Raw genomic sequence first — 25,538 nt, 5'->3', positions numbered from 1 at the left:
TGGAGTTATTACCCTTGGTTTCATTAATGCGATGCATGCGTTCCATGATGTTGTATTGCACTCATTGATCTACCAGTTATGTTGAATGATTTCTCTTTTAATATCAATTACTCACAAATACTTCATATATTTCAATCATACAAACAACTGCTCATTCAATGTGTGACGGGCGTATTATATACCGCTCGCGGTAACCTTGTTAAAGCATAAAACATGAAAATGTAATGCATTAAAAAAGACTGTGCACCATTTTGAATGGGATACTCGATAAAATTCCGACATTTTCTGGTATGATTGCTTATAAAAATGTTATTAATTTTACATTTATGTAAATACTTATGTGTGTGTACCAAACATTTACCATAACAACATCTTATTCTACTGTCGTTTCATTTGAATCTGAACAAAAAATTGTTGCCTTTGAATGCAGCGAATAGAAGATACTGTTGAGAAATGATTTTTGATATTTGTCACAGTGAGAAAAATGTAAGTTTTATCAAGTTGATATATTCCAATATTTCACTGGCAAAAATGTAATAAATGGTTTCATTTTCAGAATTGATTTATCAAAGCTAAGTCATGTCATAAGACCGTTTTCAATGCGAAGTCACAATTTTTGGAAGCGGTATGGGGATCCTTAATGCCTTTATTTGACGGTTGCTTGTTGTTTTAGGTCACGAGGAATGGGCATGTTCCACCTGAGACCTCACTGTGGGGAGGCAGGCAACATCACACATCTCGTCTCTGGTTTTATGTTGGCTGAGAACATATCACATGGACTCATGCTCAGAAAGGTACAAACTTCATTCAAACAAGAAAATGTTAATGCCATCAATGCAATCAATGCTTTGTAGCCTGTTTTGATGTTGTATTGACAAGTATGTGTGTGATACAGTATCTTTTAACCATGTTCAATGAAGTAGGACTACTGTTGTTCTGTTGTTCTGTTGAATGATGTTTGTATTTCATATTACTTATGTCATATACTAGTCAATCTGGGTTTGACCTATGGACAATTTGTATTTGATATATTGACAACCAATGTTCAAAATTTTGATAATCTGCATTTTACATTTTACATTTTGACAATCAATATTTGATATTGACAATCTGTATTTTACATGCTGTTTAACATATTGACCATCTGTATTTGATGAATTGACTCTCTGTTTTGACAAATTTAGATTTAGATTTAGATAACTTGAAATGTTTGAAATATTGACATTCTCTATTTGACATTTTGAAAATCTATACTTGATACCATCAATCTGTAATTAACATGCAGACAATCTGTTTTACATATTGAACGTCTGTATTTGATATAAAGACAATCTGTATGACAATCTGTATCTCTCGTATAGAAAATCTACAGTATATTGACATTATGACAATCTATATTGACACTTTAACAATCTATATTGCCATTATGACAATCTGTATTGATACTTTGACAGACTGTAGTGACATTTAAACATTCTATATTGACACTTTAACAATCTATATTGCCATTATGACAATCTGTATTGATACTTTGACAGACTGTAGTGACATTTTAACATTCTATATTGACATTTTGATAACCTTTACTGATATTTTGACAATCTATATTGACATTTTGATAACCTATACTGATATTTTGACAATATATATTGACACTTAAACAAACTATATTGACACTTACACAAACTATATTGACATTTTGGCAATCTGTATTGACACTTTGACAGACTGAAGTGACATTTAAACATTTTATATTGACATTTTGACAAGCTATTGGCATTTTGACAATCTATATTGACACTTAGACAATCTGAATTGACATTTTGACAATCTGTATTGACACTTTGACAAGCTATTGACACTTTGACAATCTGTATTGACATTTTGATAATATATTTTGACAATCTGTATTGACATTTTGACAATATATTTTGAAAATCTATATTGACACTTTGACAATCTGAATTGACATTTTGACAATCTGTATTGACACTTTCACAAGCTATTGACATTTTGACACTTTGACAATCTGTATTGACATTTTGACAATATATTTTGACAATCTGTATTGACATTATATTTTGAAAATCTATATTGACATTTTGACAAACTATTGACATTTAAACAATCTATATTGACACTTTGACAAATTTTGTTGACATTTTGACAACCTATTTTGACAATATATATTGACATTATGACAGACTGTATTGACATTTTGACAATCTGTATTGACATTTAGACAATCTGTATTGACATTTAGACAATCTGTATTGACATTTAGACAATCTGTATTGACATTAAGACAATCTCTGTTGATAGGTTCCTGTGCTGCAGTACCTGTACTATCTGGCCCAGATAGGAATTGCCATGTCACCATTGAGCAACAACTCTCTCTTCCTGAACTACACTCGTAACCCACTGCCAGAGTATTTCGCCCGTGGACTGAACGTCTCTCTCTCCACTGATGACCCTCTTCAGTTCCACTTCACAAAGGTAAACTTTCCACTTAGTTCCACTTCACAAAGGTAAACTTTCCACTTAGTTCCACTTCACTAAAGTGATATTTTTTACTTAGTTCCACTCCACAAAGCTAAGGTGGAGCTTTCAAATTAGTTTCACTTTACATAAGTAAAGTTTTCCCTTCATATCTACTTCATGAAAGCAATGTATTCCACTTGATTCCACTTCAAAAAGGTAAACTTTCCACTTCAGTTCCACTTCACAAAGGTAAACTTTCCACTTAGTTCCACTTCACAAAGGTAAACTTTCCACTTAGTTCCACTTCACAAAGGTAAAGTTTTCCACTTAGTTCCACTTCACTAAAGAGATATTTTTTACTTAGTTCCACTCCACAAAGCTAAGGTGGAGCTTTCAAATTAGTTTCACTTTACATAAGTAAAGTTTTCCCTTCATATCTACTTCATGAAAGTAATGTATTCCACTTAGTTCCACTTCACAAATGTAAACTTTCCTCTTGGTTCCATTTTACAAAGGTAAACTTTCCACTTAGTTCCACTTCACAAAGGTAAACTTTCAAATTAGTTCAGATTCACAAAGGTAAACTTTCCTCTTGGTTCCACTTCACAAAGGTAAACTTTCAAATTAGTTCAGATTCACAAAGGTAAACTTTCCACTTGATTCCACTTAATTCCACTTCACAAAGGTAAAATTTCCACTTGGTTCCACTTCACAAAGGTAAACTTTCCACTTGGTTCCACTTCACAAAGGTAAACTTCCCACTTGGTTCCACTTCACAAAGGTAAATCTTCTACTTAGTTCCACTTCACTAAAGTATATTTTTCCATTGAAGTTCCACAACTTCACTAAAGTATATTTTTCCATTGAAGTTCCACAAAAGTTTTCAACCTTTGTTCCACTTCATGAAGGTATCGTTTTCCGCTTAAGTTCCTCTTCTCAAAGGTGAAGTTTTCCACTTCAGTTCCATTTCACAAAAGAAACCTGATAACATACGTTTAAACCAGACAAAAGTAGCCATGCTGGTATACATTTCCCCGACTTCAATGGATCCTCTACAAATTCACCTACCTGTTCCATCAATTTGTAAACCACATGCAGATGTAGGCAAGGATATCAAAAGATGACGTGGTTTGAATCAAAGGATACCTTTGCATAAACATTTCACAGGAAAACATCAATTTAACCCCTTCACCCCTATGTAACTTTAGTAGACTCTACTATGCATTGATCTGGATGAGTCCATTTTGGTCTACAGTGGTGAAAGGGTTAATGCCACTCCTTTCCATTGCAACCTTGCTTACAACCAGTGTAGGTATGGTTAGGCATTCGACTTTTCCTCACGATTTCTTTTGATGCATCCTTTGCCAAACTCCTTTATGATGTCAAAAGTGGGCTGGGAAGTGGTGTCACTATAACAAGGTTTATGTATGAAATGCCTTTGTTTTATCACTGAATTTATTAATAGACTTGCTGAGACTTGATGTAAGCTTTGAAGTTACACTGACGCCTGTAAATACATTAGGCGTTACATTACTGCAGACTTCTCTGGACTGACGAGATCTCTGATGAACTTATTTTCTAATATCAGTTTTGGTAAACCTCAAATCAGTTCGAAGAGGCAGATAATTTGAACACACTTTTTGAACAATAAAAACAATCATTTTCTGTCTAGTGATAGTTCAAACCCTCCATACCCACATTTTCTATTGTTCGAATACAAAATTCTGCAGTATTTTAATATCATTTAATTAATTTTCGTACAGGAAGCATTGATGGAGGAGTACAGTATTGCTGCCCAGGTGTGGAAACTCAGCTCCTGTGATATGTGTGAGATGGCCAAAAACAGTGTACAGATGAGTGGCTTTGGACATGATGTACGTCTTACCACCGTATTTATCCTGCATTTCACCCCAGGGGGGGGGGGGGGGCCTAACGCAGATTCTCAAAATAGCATAATTTGCTGGTATTTTAAATTTTCGCTGACTGCAATAAGTTAATGTGGGCTCATTACATTACAAGCCATGGGCTTATTGGTAATTTTTTTAAATCCTCCCTTTACACGATGAAGGGTACCAGAAATTTAATGCATCCTTGGGCAACGGGAACTCAGTCTATATAAAGGGAGGATGTTTCCGTTGTAGAGGGGTGTGGCTGTATTTCAACCTTGTGAGAGAAGAGGGACATATATAGCCCCATGGGAAAAGTTTACGAAGTTGACATAACTTTGAAACAGCTGAGATCTCTACCCTAAATCCATCAACATCATTAGACAACCACATTTGGTGCTACCAGAATTGGCCTATGGGTCCAGCCCTACCCCTTGGGACTTAATCCCTGGTTCATAGCTTGAAAACATTTGAGATCTCCACACATTATACATTTACAGTTCCCTAAGTGATGGAGAGACAAAAACATGCTATTATGATTGGCCCTAGGGTCATTCCTCCCCCTTGTCACAGAGTGTCTCAATTACGATTACATGTACATGGTAAGAACAGTGATATATCTAGTAACAGGGCTTTTTTTCAAATGAAGGATGAAATAAAATACTAGAGAAATACAAGTTTTACAGTTGTTACTTAAGGTATTCATGTTTTAGCAAATGTTGTTATGGTCCTATGAGAACACACATTTCTATTGATGACAAACTTGATAAAGCCTGGCAGGGCTTTATGTAAGTTTGTTTGTCAGCAATAGCAATAGAAATGTGTGTCATAGGACAATAAAAATATTTGCTAAAATATTCGTCATTTATATTTACAATTTGATAGAGTAGTTATGCTTAATTAAGTTATTGCGACCAGTTCTTTGAACAGCAAATAAAGGGTTGACAACAGTGAAATTACAGACGTTACAAAATATATTGATGACATTACAATCGCAAATGTTGTTATTGTCTCATAACGGCATTTGCCTTCTCAATGCATTGCAAGGGAAGGATGCAGAGCGAATGTAAATATACCTGTTTTGATATCAACTTTTCTCTCAAAAGTTACCTATTGACTTTTCAGGTGAAGAAACACTGGTTGGGCCTGAATTGCACAAAAGAAGGTGTAGCCGGGAATGACGTCAGCCGAACAAATGTCGCAGATATTCGCGTGGCTTATCGTTACGAAACACTTATCGGAGAGCTTGAGTGTATCTGGAAAGGATCCATGTCATATGACGAGTCACTTGGCAAGGAAAAATAGAAAAAGTAACTGCAGGTGTTCAAATAAAGACTGCATTGAGCAGTAGCAGAGGTTTGCAGGTTTTTTCCGATGAACATTTTTTTTATGATCGAAAACTTGTTCCTGATGACGATTGTTTCAACACACATAAACAAAAACTGCCTGAATGTTAATTCCATCTTAGAACGAAAACAATATAAAAAAAAATCCAAATCCATAAATTAAAGATTCAAGGCAGGATTATTTTCGCATTGTTAGCTTTATAGTCCTCCTTGTCTAAACTTGTTGCTGTTTTAAATATATGGGAGTTTTAAATTTGTTTGGTGTGCATGCTTGTATACAACTTTTCGAAATTATTTTGTATTAAAGAAAATTTGACATTTTTAGCTTTTATAAGCATCAATCCTTGAGCTTTGGTGCAAGTTATATTTCTCTTTGTGATATACACCATCATTTTCAGTGTATAATAGGTTCAATTTGATGTTATAAAAAACTTGACGATGAAAGATAAGGTCAAAGGTCATGTTGACTGCAAGAGGTTAAATGTTATGTTGACTACTAAACTTTAAAGGTCGGGTTGACATGACCAAAAGTTTGTTTCCTACATTTTTAAAGTGGACTTGCCCTGTTTTTGATTTGGTAAGGTTCAAATGTGGCTTTAGGGGTGAATGGGTTAAGGCAAGTTCATGTAAAATTTGAACATTTGAATAGCGGAAAAGAGATCAAATTGTTATAATCAGATTGAATGGATGAAATATTCAAGTTTGTGTCATGTATTGTGGAGTGAACAATACTTTGAACAGCTTAACTCATTCACCTCTGAAGTTTCATATTGAACTATTCCAACCTTTGAATTGGAAGAGTTCAAATGTGTCTTCAGGGGTGAATGAGTTAAAGAGGTTTGTCAATGTTAATGTCTCAAATAAATGTTATATATAGATGTTTGTCTCGTTAATTTTATGTAATGATGGTATAGCTATGTTTAATTAATACATTGAGTACCAATGCACGCAAGTACAATATACAATATCTAAAGCTTTAAAACTGCATTATGAATCTCATTGTCTTCTGTATACTGTATAACACAAATTATTCGTGGGTACTTTCTTTCATGGCTTGATGCCATTCAGATCGTTTCGTGGTACAAACTATTTCGGATATCCCATATAAACAAAAAGTGGTAAAGTATATCAATTAAAAGTGTTGTATTTATTTTCGTGGTTATGTAGCCTGCACGAAAACCACAAATGTTTATAAACCACAAATGTTTCATGGTATACAGAATCTATTTTTTTCATTTAATATAGACATATACTACAATGTCTCATTTGAGAAAAGGTCTCAGTCTCATGTTTATTTTAGTAAAAATTGTTTGCTTTGTAAATAAGAGTTATTGGTTTTAACATAGTTTAAGGTATATTATGAATAAGTTTAATATCTGTGTTATGTTATGAGCTAGTTGGATTTTGGCCAGTTGATGTATCTCAAATTGGTCATACAGCAAATTAATTTTTTGTGCGATAAATATTTTCACTTGAAAGGTGGGAATTCAAATTTTTCAAATATTATGGCAAAGTGAGGTTCATTTGTACAAAATGCTGTCTCGAAGATCAGTTTTCGCGAAAACTCGAAGATTTTATTATACAGTGTATATAAAGCGGGGCCTTTATATATTATTCATTCACTTTCATTCACAGCAAAAGTTCGATTGGTAGCAGTTGCATTTCTGCAACATTAATTTGTATAGAAAATGGTGAATCTCTCCCCTAAAACACTCTGGCTATAGATACATTTACTAGGATACATAGACTGATGTTGACAGGATAAACACGGCTTGTATACTGTAGACAAAAATCCTATAGATTTCATATCTACGTCCATAACTCATTCACCCCTACATATTTAAACTAGACTTGCCCAGTCTTTGATTTGGTAAGGTTCAAATGTGACTTTAGGGGTGAATGGGTTAATGAAAGTACCTGTGTCCTTAAAAAAATAAAAAAATAAATAAGAACAAACACCTTTATTCATTGTGCAATAGCTGTGTAAAAAGAACAACTTTTTGAGATTCTGTGAAAATTATTTCTCAAGTTTTATGTAGAAAGAATCTGTATATGTTAAACTAGTATTGTTTTAGTAGATAAGTTATATTAAACGGAACAAACAATGTTGTACATGTTTATATTTGAATGAAGTGCGCTTATCCAAGTTTTTTGTGTTCTGTAAATTTTGTTTTTATATTTTTCACCTTAAATTGTATTGGTACTTAAGTGGTATTGTATTTTGAAATTATGTTATGTTTTACATATAATAGCACATGTTATTACAAACACAAATTTTCATGATTTTTTCCTCAATTCTTGCACTTAACAAATGCCTACAGTAGTCTTCCCCCTAGACAAGAAAATGTTATATGAATTTAACAATCTTTTAATATTTTTTTATCAATAGCAATCTAATTTCCTAGAACCGCTGGGCCCTGTTCTTTAAAGCTTAACTATCTTACATGTAACAAGTCATTAAATGCAAATATTCAAAATGTTATTTGAGAGAAAGTTTTAAAACTTTTCAAGTATTTCTGAGCACTGGAATATGTATTACTATTACAGGTATTCTGTATTACCAGCGAGAGTTTCGGGTAGCTCTGTCGATTGAGCACTGGAATATGTATAACTATTACAGGTATTCTGTATTCCCAGTGAGAGTTTCAGGTAGCTCTGTCAATTGAGCACTGGAATATGTATAACTATTACAGGTATTCTGTATTCCCAGTGAGAGTTTCAGGTAGCTCTGTGGTTGAGCACTGGAATATGTATAACTATTACAGGTATTCTGTATTCCTAGTGAGAGTTTCAGGTAGCTCTGTCGATTGAGCACTGGAATATGTATAACTACATGTATTACAGGTATTCTGTATTTCCAGTGAGAGTTTCAGGTAGCTCTGTCGATTTAGCACTGGAACATGTATAACTATTACAGGTATTCTGTATTTCCAGTGAGATATTCATAGTTTGACATTCTGATAACTTACCTCTGGGCTATATTGTCTAATGACTTAGCTCTAGAGTTAAATTATCATATCCACCCTCAAACATTCTAGGGGTTACGCTCATTTGCATTGTTTGCATTCCTGAAATAAGTCACGACAAATTCAAAGGCACACGGTTAGCTATTTGATTGGTTCCAGGCAAAAACAAAACCTGACCAATCGCTGGACAGATATTTGTCATATTAAGATTACAAAGGAGTGACACCAAAATTCAAAACTGGGCATTTTTTCCGTAACACTGTTGTGTTATTCATGCTTTTCCTTTTCAAATCAAAACAAGTAAAATTGTATTATAGAAGAGATAAGATTTGTTATTTCAATGTCACCATGCAACGTCAACATATATTCCCCTGCAAACAGTTTTTATTTGAAATCTTGGTACCGTATAATGTTTTATTACATGTTTTAAGATTTTATTGTTTTTGCTCATGCTAGTGTCTTCAAAAAGGCCAAATGTTAGTTTGTTTTCCTTTTTACTTACTTATATCTTTATGCTTACTCAGAAGTTCTTGGCTTAAAATATATAGGTCTATAAATCGATATATAAACAACGTTTAAAACGTTTTGCTAATTTTTGTGTTATTATTAAATAACTTATTTAAGTGTTGATGATGTTTTTTCCTCTTATGTTTTTACACTAACAACTAGCCTTTTTCGTTGATACAAAGTTTCTTGGTTTTCTGTTTTGAGAGTTATTGAAGTTGAAAATTATTATTAGAAATATTAAACTACACTGTAACTAGTGTCATTTTGCATATTTTTTTTAATGAAGTATGAAGTTAGGGATGCACAAATAATATTACCTATAACTACTTTTAAATTTTTTATTTTTTTTTAAAAAGCTTGTTGATTTAATTGTTTCTTTGTGTCCACAAAAATTTTGACTGTTCATCCGCAGTGGGAATTTAAAATTTCAAAGAATGTATTAGGAAAATGTGTACGTTTTTATTTGACCTTCATGTATATGCTTTTATATGGCCTTACTTTGTTTTTTTTTATTTTGCCTGAGAACTTCGTTTCTGGTTTTGCCTTCTGAATTGTCAATGTATTTATTCTATTTATATATTTGTTGTATATAGTCAGTAATATTGTTTTAAATGTAGTTATCCCCCTTTTATTCATAAACTTTAACAGAAATTACACATAAAACGGTGCTTTGTTGCTTAAGACATTGTTTATCATCGAAATACATAAAGGATTTTCAACACATTCTATTTAATTTTATCCATTTTACAAACGAGCTACAGCGGGTATATGTTAAGTCATTCACCCCTGGAGACACATTTGAACTCTTCCAATTTAATGGTTGGAATAGTTCATTACAAAATTAAAAGGGTGAATGAGTTAAAAAAATAAATATAATTCTAAATATTGTATAACCTAATTGCATTTCATAAATGAAGGACAGATTATTTATTTATATACAAAAACTTGCAGGTTATTTTCTCCGCAAGTTGATTAATCAGTATTTTGTTTAGTTTAGGTTTTGTACCCGAGACAGTATTGAGGGTACCTGATATCGGTATTTTATATTGTAGCAGTTCTGTCTGAATCATTAATTTAATATGTACATTAATATTTAGCATATAAGTTTTTATTTTGAGCATTAAATAGAAACTACAAAGGGAAGATAATTTCAATATTCAAGTAATTCAGAATTTTGGATACATGTTGGTAATTTCTGGATACAGATTCACTAGTTTTGTAAAATCGGCCAATGTGCAGAACATTTTAGGATGAAAACACAAAATATTGGCTTTGCCAATTTAAAGATAATAACTAGCATATTATCATAGATAATAACTAGCATATTATCATGAATAAAATACTACAAATTATAAAAGATGTGCTTATGGTAAAGGAACAAAAAATATTTTTATTCAGTATTTGTTGTGTACGTAATACTGTTTGTCCAACGGAGTGCCAAACGTGTTAACATAAACGTGATATATGTGTACAGTGGAACTTTGTTCAACAATACTTAATGATTTCCTTAATTAATCTGGAATATGTTATTTTCTTTAAAAAATTGAAGGAATATCATTTATTAAAGTTTATTTGAGCACATGTCAATTCTCCAGCATTAAAAATATTTAATTAATAGTTATTCTGTACGTCTGTTTAAGTTAAAGCTCTGAGCTGCTTCAGTTAGGCATTGATGGTGGCTTGGAATACCGACTTTACGCAGTACAGTGCATTACAATTGAATTGTACCTGTATTAACCCTTTCAACACTGTAGACCATAATGGACTCATCCATATCAGTACATGGTAGAGTCTATTAAGTTAGATGGGGGTGAAAGGGTTAATACTTTTTTGGGGATTTTTCATTTCATAGAAATTAACTAAAGAAAGTTAGGGGACATCTACTGGAAACAGCTTGTCCGTCTTTTTGTGGATGAACCCTTGTCCTCCATTGCTATTACGCTATTTTGGACAAACTATATATATACGAAGAAGTTAAGTACCTGAAATGACATTTCTGTTTCGACGATTTTTTGGTCATAGTTTCTCTTTGTAACCACAGCTCTGATTGGCTGAGACAATAACAGCTTCTTGAAATTAAGATATCAAAGGTCAATGAGGGGTATTATATTAGTATGCCTGTGGCTTACCATTCTAGTTAAAAGTGAGTCGTCATATAACCCATATATGAACTTGTATTTAGTTTATACAAGGGGAAAGTGAGATCCAACACCGGCTAGTGGATGTTCAGTGAAGTTCTGTGTACCCCACTGGTTTCCTCAATGGGATTCACTCGTCCGGTCATAAGAGTAATAGAAATTCAAAGACAAGATGACCAGACAACATCAAATGGGGAGTTCGGCAAATTCAAGCCAGTTTACACATTTCGGCCCACTTGGTGGGCGGTCATCAGAGCGTAAGAATCATTGTTCTGATGATGGCCCACACATGTAAACTGGATTAAATTTGGGAATCCCCATTTGATTTTGTCTGGTCATCTCTTCTTTGAATTTGTTTTTTTAGTCTGTACACTTTTCTTAGATAAATTGAAAGGCCAATCTTCAGAAAGGATCAATGTAAGCAAAGTAGACGGCATTATTGCATAAAACCATCTCATTGATATTATCGCTCATTTAAAAGAATTTGGTGGGGTTGTAGAAGTTAAAAGCCATACCAAATATGGTCAATATATAAAATCATCTGGAATAACAAGTTCCACTGTATATTTCTAATGTGTGTCTTGGTTATGGGGTAGAATGTTTCTCCGTCCTTGGACAATTTCGGAAAATAACCTTAAAAAACAGTCTCCACCTGTGTGGTTTATGACTGAATCCACAAAAGTTTGTTATGAAAAGAATATGGTGTAAAATATTTGCATCACATATCAGAATGAAATTATTTAGAATGTTGTTCGACAAGAAAAGTGTATATTTATTATCTTGTTGTTATTGATTGTAAAATTAAATATATTTAAAAGTGATGATTAAAATTGCTTAGTGAATTCAAATACTTTTCTGTGTGGTGTTTTCAAAGAGGACTAGCTGTGTTACAGTAATTTTAACTTGCCATAGTGTGGAATGCCATTGTTCGTTTGGTTTAACTTTGTTTAATGTCCTATTGACAGCTAAGGTTATTTAAGGACATAAATATAGTGTGCTATTGTTCCATTGGTTCAGGTATGACAAAATTTAACACGAGTAATTCCACATCAGCCTGTAAATAACGAAGTCGTCAACAATTCTGCAGAGTTGTTCCCCTTTCATTGATACAAAAATGTTGCCCACTGTTACTTTTCATAACTGCTCCGTGTTTTTCCGATTCCCCATAAAGGAGATCACTCCATGATTTGTCAGCATCATGACAATATTAAAATAACTCCCTTACCCTAGTATCCTAGCATAGACTTGTTTGCAAGAACCCAGTGTTATATCATCCTTGATACTCTACAGATTACGCTCTCTGCACCCCTGTAAATATGTCATAGCAAAATTGAAGGCTCAGTGTGCACTGTTGATGAAACAAGACTTGTTTGATTCGTTCATGTACATCAGAAGAATTTCGCAGTCTCACAACGTTAAGAATTCACTGGTTTTGAAGTCGGGTGTCAATCCACTGTAATAGTATTCAAAGGACAGGTATCGGCCTGAGGATTCGACAGTTATTTTACCCTGACCAATCAGATAGCTATCTTTGTGCCTTCAGTTTTGCAACGACATATTTTCAGAGGTGCAGAGAGCGCCAGTGATCGGAATCCCTGCAGTATTGAGGATGGTGTTATATGGGATTTTACTGTTGATACTAGCTCATTGACTTCTATTTTTTCTCTCTATATTGGATATAAAAAAATACAAACAAAACTGAAGATGATTTATGACTTTTAATTTGGCCACCTCTCACAATCATTCACACACATATACACTTTTAATATGTACAGAGAAATAAGCTGAACTGTAACAGTGTTCTACTACAAAAGTATGCATTTATAATACAAAAATCATCAGGTTCCGTATAGGAAACTTTTCTATATAAATAGCTGTTGTGTGAAATTCTGTAGGTATAATAATAAATTCCTCCTCTGCTATTAAATTATGTTCTGATTTAGAGTTAGATTTCATGTTTTATCAAAAACCAGTACCTGGTGTTATGTATAAGATGTTTGTATAGATTCTGCTATATTACCCCTCAGCACTTTTTGTTCTAGATTGATTTAACAGGTTACCATCCCAGATTTAAGACTAAAATCAGGCTGGACTTCACAAAAATACATTAATGACGATTTTTTCCTTTAATTTAACCCATAATGGCATATAAGGAAATACTAAGGAATGATCGCGAAACCTGGGGCCAGATGATTTGTTAGTTTAGGGTTTTCATATATTGTTTGTATATAGGTATACATGAAGGAAGTGCTCACTGTCCACAGATGACGGGACAACTGGTGAAAGTTATTAGCATGCATAACAACACATTTAAAAAAAATTATATCTCCATTGTGACGTCACGTGCTCACATCATACCTTATTGTGTTCGACCGAATCCAGTCCTCACACAACCCTGATTCTACAGCTAGCAACAGAAATCTTGTTTGTCCAAAATTTAAATATATTTTCACAATTCATGCAGCCAGAACTTCGATTTGTTAAATACAGCTATTCAGAATGTGTCCAGACCAACCATGCAGGTCACACTTGCTCTACTTACAAAACACACCTATAAACAAGGACTGCATACAAGTTACAACACAAATACACTCCTGATCTAAGCATAGTTAACATCAGGTTTTCCTCCTTCAGATAATGGTTTAGATACTGAAAGAATCTCTGAACAAAGGTTTCTTCGCACTTACCCCAACAAGAACATAATATGTAATCAAACATTCAGAAAAATACAAATCCCTGAATAAGAACTGTGGCAGTGACTATTTAAACATCGAAAAAAGAAAACATTTTCTGGTATAAACTATAGATTCCTACTCTGTATTTTGTACTCTGCAGTTGTAAGCAAGCACTGAGGATATTTCATATATATAACATATATATTCGCTCAAATGTCAAAATAATGATGAAAATTTAACACATTTGTCTATTAATGACGTCGACATGCAGGGTTTTGTTAATCAATTTTCATTATTTTGTTAAAAATGTTCCAAAAGTACAGGATTCTTATAAGAAATGATTTAATAAAGTAAATAACTAATTTGTAATTCAGTCATTTGGCAGTAGTGTGGCGATCATTAATCAGTATCTAGTTGGCACTAGTGTGGCGATCATTAATCAGTATCTAGGACCCAACAAGCAGATTTTGTGTGTGCATAGTATTTGTGATTTAATCAGCAGAGAAAATGACTTCAAAAGAAGGACCTTCCACAAGTCATGATTGGTCTTCTAAAAACGTTCTGGGTGTGAGACCTTTTGCTTGTACTTGAACCAAATTTGATTTCCTAACATAACCGTTCTTGCAGGATCTTCACTAATGTCACCAGATTTTCAAATTCGGGGTCAAAGGTGCATACAGATCTTCAGTGAAACTAATTAACTCCACGAAACTCTGTGCTTACTTACCAAGAACATGTAACAGCTATTTCTCAAAACACTGTGCGTCCATGGGCACGAGTGTAACTCCAGTCATTTTTCACGTCAACTATTTAACAGAGGCATTGTGAAAAATGACACAAGAGCAGGGTTTATCAATGCATAAAGATTGACATCACACTCGTACCAACAACTCACACCCACGGCATCTCTAAAGACTAAATTCTGATGTGACGGATACACCGGCGTCTTGTTCAGCATTTTCATGATGGTTACAAATATCACACTATCAATGAATAAATGAAATTGTCAAGTCTATATCACTTGGACAGAATATTCATCCCACGATCAGTCCTATACCGAAACGGTACTGAGGTTTCTGTATGTTCGCAAAATTGGCCATGCCACTGAGGGCAAAGGTGAAGGGAAGTGGCATTAACTTTTTCTCCATTGTCCCACCTACAGACCAGTTGGTGTCCAGTTGGCCTAAAATATGAAAAAGTCAACATGAGCTTTACGTCTCAAAGTAGTATTTTACAGTGGAAAATTGATCAGTGCATGAATATTGACATCATCAATACTCAGATATTGAACACCTAAAACCTTACCATAATTTTGATACTGAACATCTAAAACCTGGTTTGGAAATGAACATCATCATAAACTTGATATTGAACTTCTAAACTCTCATTGTAATTTGATATTAAACATCTAAACTTTGTCATAATTTTGATGTCAAACATCTAAAATCTCATCATAATGTAGATATTGAACATCTAAAACCCAGTTAGGAAAACAGAACATTAAATCCAACTACCACTGGCTGGGAATGCTCTATTTGCACATTTTTAACAGTAGAAACTCGTACCTTTGAACGTTACGTTGGTAGATGGTATTTCTAGCTGATATCCTATTGTTCCCACACTCTCTCTACTGGCAATACTAGTCTCCACCTCGGCGGCTACCTGAAGTTGATCACTAACTTTGTGGTGGTAACAGGCGTGCATAGCACCACCTGTGGGACAATAGTTTCCAGTCAACTGCCATTTCTCCCCTGTAAAAACAAAGACAATTTAGCTATACATCTGAGACCTGCCAACTTTCTGAGAAGCTAATGAAGGAGATTTCCCCCACTTCCCCCACTGGAAATGTTTTTGGGGTGTGTGTGTGTGGGGGGGGGTGTGGGGGTGTGGAGGGAGGCCGCAGCGGCAATATGTTCTTGCAGAAATTTTATAAAATTATCATCAAACCACATCAAACATACTTTCACAACTAGTTGGATATTTATACTAAGTTTATTTTCACTATATATGTCGTTTTCGACTGAAGTAATGAACAACGAAAAAATCTTGACATACCAGTCCAATTATTTCAGAAGGGCTAAAGTGAGAGCTGCAAATATTTTGATCATAGACAACATAACCCAACACGACTTTTTTTCTAATCACCACTTCCTCTAAACACGAAATCATAAATCTCTTGTACAGCGTTTTAATTTCCAGCGATAAAGGCATATTAAGGTTATTAAAGAACAGTTATTACTTCACGGACCGATAATGCTAGATCATGACTGAATCATGCCTCAGGCATTTAATTTCCATGCAGATGATACACGTTTTCAAATGACAATGTGAATTTTCAGTAGGGGATAAAGCATACTAAGAATTATATTAATTCATAAACCTATCACATGATACAGGGAAATTTGAACAGGTAGAACAGAAGATAATTTTGTGTAAATGGTGGGAGAGAACATATATCTATAGTGTACCTGATATCCGTGCTGCTAGTGACAGGACTGTGAACTGTTTGCCGGGAATCTGGGGACCGTATTGATACACTAGTTCTCCTCCTAGTGCTAACCGTGACGTCACTGTCTGTAGATACTGCGTTATAGCTATACCTGCAACACATAAAATCAATTCACTTTTTAATCATACATAAATTTATGTACAAATTAGAAAACTCTTGTTAGATCTGTACAAAAGTTCTATAAGACCAGACAAAAAAATATGTTTCCAGTCACATGTTGGAATGTTTTTTTAGGGTAGGTAGGTAGGTAACAAGATTTATTTTTTTAAATAATTTTGTGTTTATTATATGGGGCCAGACCCACGGTTTAAACAAAATTGGTTCCCCTTAACCCAAGGATGCTTATGACTAAATATGGAATAAATCCTTTCATTCCTTACAGAAGAAGAAGGATTTTAAAGAATTTGCTATGTTTCCCCTATTGGGCCCCAACCCTCAGGCCCCTATGGGGCCAGACCCAGTTTATACAAAATTGGTTCCCCTTTTACCCAAGGATGCTTCAGACCAGATATGGAACAAATCCTTTCATTCCTACAGAATTAGGATTTTAAAGAATTTGCTATATTTCCCCTATTGGGCCCCACCCCTCAGCCCCAAGGGGGGCCAGACCCACCATTGGCCCAAGGATGCTCCAGACCAAATTGGGATAAAATCCCTTAATCCCTACGTCAGAAAAAGGATTTTAAAGGTTTTACCTCTATTTCCCCTATTGGGCCCCACCCCTCTGCCCCCATGGGACCACACCCACCGTTTATACAAAATTGAGTCCCTTTGGCCTAAGGATGCTCCAGACCAAATTTAGTTAAAATCTACTTGGCCGTTCAGGACAAGTAGCGTTTTAAAGGAAAAGTTGACGAATGGACAACGGACGCTGCGGTATAGCATAAGCTCACCATGGTCCCGTCCCTTTGAACCAGGCGAGCTAAAAAAAAAGAAATTCATATTTTAACTATTTTGAAGTTCAATGTTTTGTAAATTCCTATTATATTCTGTGTACAGGAAGGATAGAAATATGTAAAGAACTCAAAGTGCTGAAGTTTAAAAAGAAAACAAATTAATGCTGAACTGTTCTCTGTTCCAAAACTGGTCTTACCCGAGTTATTTATAATGTCTAAATTTCCAACCGTAAGTGATGCGGTGTAATCGTCTCCTTTGTAGTCGAGCGTTCCTTGAGCAGCTGTACATTTACTGTCTTGAAACTTTAAAAACAGATGCAGAAAAATGTAAAAAATATAACAAATGTAAGGAAACACAAAAATCACAGGATGTATTTTTAAATCATAAATACAAACATTTTGCCTAGTTTATAGCCAAATATATAGGTTGCTTGCAAAAATTGTTTTCTTTTCCACCAAAATGAAGAGAAAAAAAGGAAAATTTTCCCAACTCCAGTATAATATAATGCTATATTTTCCTAATTCATGAAGGAACAGACTGTTAAAATTACTTGGTGCTCAAATTCAACGATTGTTTGGTTTATTTTCGTCAAACATGGTCGCTAAAATGTATCAAATGGATTGTTTAACGTTATTTTGGGGACATTTTCAGTGGTCGCTGGACGCGTTAGACAGATGGTCTCTTAATACAGTTAAATACATAGTAAAAACGCCGAAAGGAATGAAAAGTGGTCGCATAAAACAGATGGTCATTTACAAATGCAGAGATAAATGTATGAATATAATTTGAGATAAATGTATGAATATAATTTGTTTACGCTTTTTAAATATTTACAGTCGAATCTGCTCAAGCGACCATCTGTTTTATGCAAGCACCATCTTTCTTTGGTTGTGGGTTTTTATACTATTAAAATACGAGATACAGTAACATATATATATGGATTTACCATCACAGATATTGTATGTTTTTATAGCAATTTCATAGGGGTCAACCTCTGTAACCTCCAAAGAAGGAGATCTGAGGGAGGAAGTGCATGAAACCTGACTGAAACTGCTTTGCTCACTTTATCTTTCCCTTTTTATGTATCAAAATAACTCTAAAAAGGATTCATTAGATTCATTTGACTACAGGATGTAGATTTCCAGTTTGTGCGAGATGGGACTTCATGGATATATACAGGCCTTTTTTATGGCCGATTATGGGCCAGTTGCCTTCTACAAGTCAACATTATTTTCCCGTTTCAGTTAAAAATTCCCCAAATGAAATAAAAATGTACTACAACACGAATATCTGTCTTGGTTCTATTTTGTTTTTATTTTCTGTCAAGTTCAACGATTGATTTTCCCCGGTCCATGTTGTCACTGCCGATTTATAAATTTTGGTCAAAATGAGCGAGTCTCCCTCCTTATGAGGGAGGGTTGACAGCTATGAAATTAATCAGAGAAAATCCTGGAATTTGAGAGCAGTGGGCCTTTTCAGCAATCTTTAGTTAATATCAAAATTAAGAGGGGCCGGGCCATTCTATGTAAAATTAAAGAAAATTGGAAGATGGTCAATATCAGTTATGAGGGGGCAATAGCCCTGGGGACCCCTCCAGGATGATCCCTGCAAACTTATGAATTTACCTGTGAAACAAGTTTTGATCTAAGTCGTTGAGAAAATGCATGAATGATGTTGGCATTAAGGTTTCCACTTGCATCTACATCCCCTATAATAACGGGATACACCTGAAACAATAACAGTAAAGACATAAAAATACAAATGATGAGAAAAAGTTTATAGACATGTTAATTGCCACTGATACAGGGTGTTATTTCAGTCTCAATGACAGGATTTTTTCATAAGCGGAATATGAATCAAATTTGATGCCATACAATAAATAGAGTTTGTCACGTTGTTAAAGATATCAGTTATATCAAGTTGATAGAATCTAATATTTCACTGGCAAAAATGTTATCAACAAACATATTACTAGGATCAATATCTGAGCACTTTTTTACGGGTCAAAATTTTTGAAAATTTTATCAGCAAAAAATTTGTTAATAAATTTTAACAAATTAAAATTCTCGAGTGAGAGAAAAAAAAGTCATTTACCAGGTTCATAACACACCATTTAGAGTTTTCAAGATATAACATAATGTCTATATTTCAATTGGACATTTATTAAACATGTTATATCTTGAAAAACAAATCAAAGACCAGGCAAGTCCAGTTTAAATGTGTAGGGCATCCCCGATATCCAGGGGTTACGCTCACTTTCGCTCTCTACACCCCTTGAATATGTCATAGCAAAAATGAAGGCACGCAGCAAGCTATTTGATTGGTCTCAGGTAAAAACACCTGACCAATCGCTTGGCTGATACGTGTCCTTTGAAGATTACAAAGGAGCCGTTCCGGCTTGAAAGTTTGTCATTTTTTACCTTTACCTGGCCGCAAGTTTCTTTTGATGTACATCAAAGGACCAAACTAGTCTTCTCGTCTCACCAACAAGATGCTGAACATTGAGCCTTCATTTTTTCTATGACATATACCCGGGGTGTAGAGAGCGAAAGTGAGCATAACCCGTGGATATCAAGGATGATGTACGGGTGAATGAGTTAAGACCAGGACGATGTAACCCACCTCTGATGGACTAAGCTGCTTTGATCCTATGTACGTCGTTCCAAATCTGTACCCTGACAATGCTGGATTCGTCCCACTCATGTTGATTGTGTGACTGACTTGGAAATGGCTACTAAGACTCTTAGATATTATAAGTTTTCCTCCTTCAAAATTCTGTGGGAATAATTCTGCAAAAATAATATATTGTTATCAGTCAAGGTATGAAGAGTTAAAACATAAAACTAAAATTCATATTTCTAACTCGCAGCTTCCATCCGAGCACAACTAAAAAGAAACAAGTTTTTAATTGTGTTGTGACACAGGGACTTGACATATTCGAGGTTAACCGATGCAATTTGAAAACATTTCTTGTGTTATATAATACCTCGACATAGCCAGATTAGCGTAGCTAGGTGCTCCAGTACCTGATGGGCTCATGGTTTTAATTGTGAATTTCATTTGTCAATATCAAATTTGAAGGAAAGCCAACAGATTTGCACATATAACACGGGTGCATGCTGTTTGATTCGAGAGCATGACGACATACATTTTAGAGCTGGCCTACATTTGCCCTTGACACAAAACGTAACCCCAAGACTAAGAGTGATGTTTATTTTCGAGAGAGAAAATTAAAAAAAGTCGTTTACCAGGTTCATAACACACCAAAATAATTGTACAATGCATTACCTTTGCATTTTTTGTGAAGGTCTTCATAGGTGCCAGGATTGTTATCGTCTGCATTTGACGGAGGCTGCTGAGCGACTTCCCCGGGTGAACCGGCCGCTTGCGGAGGAGGCAAAGTAGGGGGAGAAAGAGCCATGTTGGTCGAAGGAGGGGGCGCAGCAGCGTAAACGTTACCCATTATTTAAGTTGATTGATTTTCAGAGAGGTTTGTAATGTACTTTGCTCGGAATTCGCAACTAGAACATGTCTATACCCTGTCCTCGTGGTTTTACGCCGCCATGGAAAGTTGACAATCGGGCATGCGCATGTTCCATATATACTATTATAATATTGAAACCAACATTAGGATCTATTTCCGGATTAGGACTCGAATCGATTTTTTTTTTAAATATGGCGTTTTTATATATTATGCCAAATTTATACAGCAACTCAACAAGAACCTCAGTATGATATATCCGGGCATGAATATTACGAACCTCTTTTCATAATATTTCATTAAAGGGTTTTGGCCACGATAGACAGGCCAATGACGCCCCATCTAGATCAATAACGCCCATCTAGATCAATAACGCCGGAATGTCAAGTTAAGTTGCGGAGGCAGCCTATAATAAGAAAATATTTTTTCGAGAGATGTGCAGGTGATGCCAAGTCTAAGGATTTCTGGCCCACAGTGAAGCCTTTTCTATCTAACAAAGTAAAATCAAACGGTGTTACTACAATTCAGTCAATGCAGATAGTGTAGCAAAGATTATCTGTAAGCTTGATTGTAAAAAGTCTGTAGGTGTTGATGATATTTCTGCTAAGGTTCTTAAGGCAGGTTCTTCTTCCTTAGGCTCTACCTTTGCCCCTTTATTTAATCATTGCCTTGAATCCAAGTCTTTTCCTCATAATTTAAAGCTGGCACAGGTTGTTCCAATTTTTAAAAAGAAGGATCCACTTGACAAACAGAATTATAGACCTGTCAGTATTTTACCATCTACTTCAAAGATTTTTGAGAGAATTTACATGTAATTAATCATATATTTAATCCTTTTCTGGCTGCTTTCAGAAATGGATATGGATGCCAGTCTACCCTGCTGTGTCTCCTTGAGGATTGGCGCATGGCCTTCATGGGATGAGAACAAGTTTGTAGGTGCTATCCTCATGGATCTCTCCAAGGCCTTCGACTGTATTCCTCACGGGCTGCTGCTCGAGAAGCTGACTGATTATGGGTTGGACGAGGCCGCAGTCGGTCTCATCAGTAGCTATCTCGGGGCAGATTTCAGCGGACTAGGCAGGGGTCCAATGTCTTTGACTGGGAGCAGTTGGAGAGGGGGGTACCTCAGGGATCTATTTTAGGACCTTTAATTTTTAATATTTTGATAAATGACATCTTTTATTTTGTTCATAAGGGTACCCTTTATAATTATGATGATGATAACACACTGTCGCATATTGACTCTGACCCCTTTCAATTAAAGAATACACTCGAAGGGGGGAGTAATATTTTAATCAAATGGTTCGAGGATAATGGTATGAAGGCCAATCCTGACAAATTTCAGGCTATATCCATTGGGAAGAAAACTCACAATATTATATCTTCCTATACTGTTAAAGACCATGTTATAAAATGTGAAGATGTTGTTAAACTTTTGGGTGTTGACATTGATTTTAACTTAAAGTTTGACTTTTATGTGTCAAACATTTGCAAGAAAGCATCCAAACAGTTATGTGTCTTAAAACGGATTGGCTGCAATCTAAGCAAGCAGGGGGAAATTTTGATTTATAAATCTTTTATTCTTTCAAATTTTAATTATTGTCACCTGGCATGGCATTTCTGCGGTTTAAATTCCACAAGGAAGATGGAGAAGATACAGGGAAGAGCCATTCGTTTTATTGAGGATGACTACACAACACCTGTTTTAGAACTTTTAGAAAAAGCAAATTTATCTTTTCTTCATTTAAACAGAATGAAAACCATGGCTTGTGAAGTTTTTAAAATTATTACCAATATAGCTCCGGATTATTTATGTTATCTTTTAACCATGAAATCGTCTTTGTATAACTTCAGGAATGAAAGGCAGCTGGAGCTACGAAGAGTAAGAACAACCAGGTATGGACTGAAGTCTTTTTGCTACGAGGCCGCCCGGGTGTGGAACAGTCTGCCAAACCATTTGAGGAAGGTGGATAGTTATCCAGAGTTTGCCAGACTGCTGCACTCCTGGGATGGCCCCGTTTGCTCATGTCGTATCTGTACCCGTGACTAGAGTTTTAATGTTTTTTCAGTGCTTTAGTCTGTATTACTAGTTACCTGCTTTATTTATTTACCTACCTATTTAGCTTAACTTCTGATTTGCATGGCGCTTTGATATACCAATAACTGGCAGCATAGTTTCTAGCCCTCTCTTCTAATCATCATTATAGCTCAATATCTTTTACTTACTAGACGTTGTCGTCCTATTTTAATTTACACTATATTAGTGTGTATTATGTCAATTTTTACTCTTTTGCTATATTAGCATGTATGTACATTACACTTATAGTACTTTAAATTTAGTGCCTGTGATAGCTATTTATATGCTGCTATGTTATTGTATGTTTTACTCGCTGATTATGTGCTAGCTTTCTGTGATAGTGTATAGCTTGATTTGTTGTTTTCTGTTTGCTTTTTTATCATGTTTGTCGCAAAAATAGCGCCACAGCGCTAATGTTTCTCTGTTTGATATATGCGACGTTAAATAAAGTTTCTTGTATCTTGTATCAGTCTAGCAAATATGCATAAACGAGGTCTCGTGATACGTGACGTCACAGTGGCACGCGTTAAGAGGCGACAGCTGCTATTCACATAGAGACACGCCTACAGTGAAAAAAGGCTTCGGTTTGTCACGCCTATTTCATTTACATATTTTGTAGTTTATCATTATTTGTCAACCTGCATTATACAATTATAGCATGGTGATGAGGTAGATTTATTATTTTAATTTATTTTTTCAAAATTGAAGTAAAAAATGTAAAAAAAATATAGTTTAACATTTTTGTTTTCAACTTAACAAAAAAATCAGAAAATTAACTTCACAAATTTTTAAATAACTTCACAAAAATTCCAGAATCTATTTATAGCAGGTTAATAACACCTTTTCTACCAATTGTTTTGAACACCTGTTCCAGAATCTATTTATAGCAGGTTAATAACACTTGTTCTACCAACTTTTTTGAAAACCTGCAAACCACTCAGGTTTATAACTACTTTTACATGTGGTCACATGATGTTGTTTCAGCCAATCAGAGTCAGCTCAAAATCAATTAAAATAATAATAAGTATTATAGCTTGAAACAGCCTACATATTACGCCATGGGATACTGCGCTGCATCCGGATGTACTAACAGTTATGCCAGTTTGTATGTGCGCACATTAATATTAAAAGTTTAAAAATCAGATTAAAAACTGGATAAAAACAGTGGAAAGGATTTAGTCGATATCTCAAGTGATGTTGCTGAGGCAATATCAGGTGGCAGGCTGTTCCAGTCCCTCACTGTATTTACAAAGAATGACCATTTTCTGCAATCTTTGTTTGTTGATGGAATTGCCAGACTGTGTTGGTGTGAATGCCTTGATGTTGACTTGCTGAAGTACTTTTGGTGGTCAATGTCTACTTTGTTGTTCATGATCTTATACATCATAGACAAGCGTGCTTCTTTTCTACGTTCTTGTAATCTGGGCCGCTGCAACTGTTCTATCATCTCTCCAACACTCGATCTGTTTCTGTATATTGCCCATTACATATATCTTGCTGCTCTTCTCTGTATTTTGTCTAGCTGGTCTATATGTCCCCGTTGGTATGTGTCCCATACGGTGGCTGCATATTCGAGTTGTGGCCTGACTAGTGACTTGTATATGTTCCTAGAGGATATGTGGATGTTTCGTCTGAGAAAACCAAGTGCTGGCTTTATTACATATGATGTTGACGTGAGTTGCTCAGTTTCCAATTTTGTTCCCAGGTTGTCAGTTTATCCATGTCGTTTTGAAGAAGTTTGCAGTCGTGGTCCGAATTTATGGTGAGGTAGGCTACGATGTCATCAGCAAACAAACGAACAGTGGAGTTGAGGGTAGATGTTATGTCGTTGATGTAGAAGAGGAAAAGGCTCGGCCCAAGTACTGAGCCCTGAGGGACCCAGAGTCAACGCTGGCCTCATCTGACATTTCACCCTCTACAGCAACAACCTGCCTTCTGTTACTTAGGAAACCCTCTATCCAGCGTAACGTGTTCTCTCTTATACCATAGTGGTATAGTTTGTGGAGTATTAAGTTGTGTGAGACTTTATCGAGAAGTCGAGAACTAGCAGATCTGTTTGTTTTCCAATCTCCAGGTTTTTTGTGATGTCATCTATACACTCTAGGAGCTGTGTTTCTCAGGATCGTTTATTTCTGAAGCCGTGTTGTAAAGGGTACAGGATGTTATGTTCCTCTGCATGTTTCATTATGTGGTTCGTGACAATGTGATCCATCAGTTTACAGCACAGGCACGTCAAGGATATATGTCCGTAGTTTGATGGTACGTACTGTTGACCTTTTTTGAAGCTAGTGTTATACGGGCAAATCTCCAATCTGTTGGCACCTCTCCAGTACTTAGTGAGTTACGGAAGATGATGGTAAGTATGGGTGCAACTCCATCTGCAAGTTCCTTCAATAACACGGATTTGATGTCGTCAGGTCCTCCGGCTTAAATCAGTTCGCCAGAACATGTTGCTAGAAGTGCACAAAACATCGCCGCTAGATGGGACATTCTGGTGATGTTCTGGCGCACTTTTCATATCACCAGAATGTCGCCAGAAGTGCACCACAGACAGGAATTTCCATGATCCTCTGTT

General features: G+C 35.2%; 2 protein-coding genes across 14 annotated transcripts in view; one reads left to right on the top strand and one right to left on the bottom strand.

Moving 5' to 3' along the window:
* The window catches only part of LOC110456274 (AMP deaminase 2-like), a 60,022-nt gene extending 47,850 nt beyond the window's left edge, over positions 1-12,172 (top strand). For all 13 annotated transcript variants that reach the window (XM_021506906.1, XM_021506897.1, XM_021506905.1 and 10 more), the window contains 4 exons: positions 674-794; positions 2,323-2,496; positions 4,245-4,355; positions 5,493-12,172. In XM_021506906.1, the coding sequence (XP_021362581.1) occupies positions 674-794; positions 2,323-2,496; positions 4,245-4,355; positions 5,493-5,672 (586 nt within the window). In that variant the 3' untranslated portion in view covers positions 5,673-12,172. The remainder of the gene's footprint in view (positions 1-673; positions 795-2,322; positions 2,497-4,244; positions 4,356-5,492) is intronic.
* An 851-nt stretch (positions 12,173-13,023) lies between these two features.
* LOC110456276 (mitochondrial import receptor subunit TOM40 homolog 1-like) lies at positions 13,024-20,985 on the bottom strand. Its single transcript, XM_021506907.1, has 7 exons — positions 20,694-20,985; positions 20,028-20,194; positions 19,031-19,132; positions 17,602-17,707; positions 16,468-16,599; positions 15,565-15,750; positions 13,024-15,182 (listed from the first exon to the last, which is right to left on the bottom strand). Exons 1-7 carry the CDS (start codon positions 20,866-20,868, stop codon positions 15,034-15,036), a joined length of 1,017 nt encoding a protein of 338 aa, XP_021362582.1. The 5' UTR covers positions 20,869-20,985; the 3' UTR covers positions 13,024-15,033.
* Positions 20,986-25,538: the final 4,553 nt, after the last annotated feature.

This window comes from Mizuhopecten yessoensis, unplaced genomic scaffold (genome assembly GCF_002113885.1).
Source record: "Mizuhopecten yessoensis strain PY_sf001 unplaced genomic scaffold, ASM211388v2 scaffold8613, whole genome shotgun sequence".
NCBI lineage: Eukaryota > Metazoa > Mollusca > Bivalvia > Pectinida > Pectinidae > Mizuhopecten > Mizuhopecten yessoensis.
This window is presented reverse-complemented; position numbering and strand designations above follow the sequence as displayed.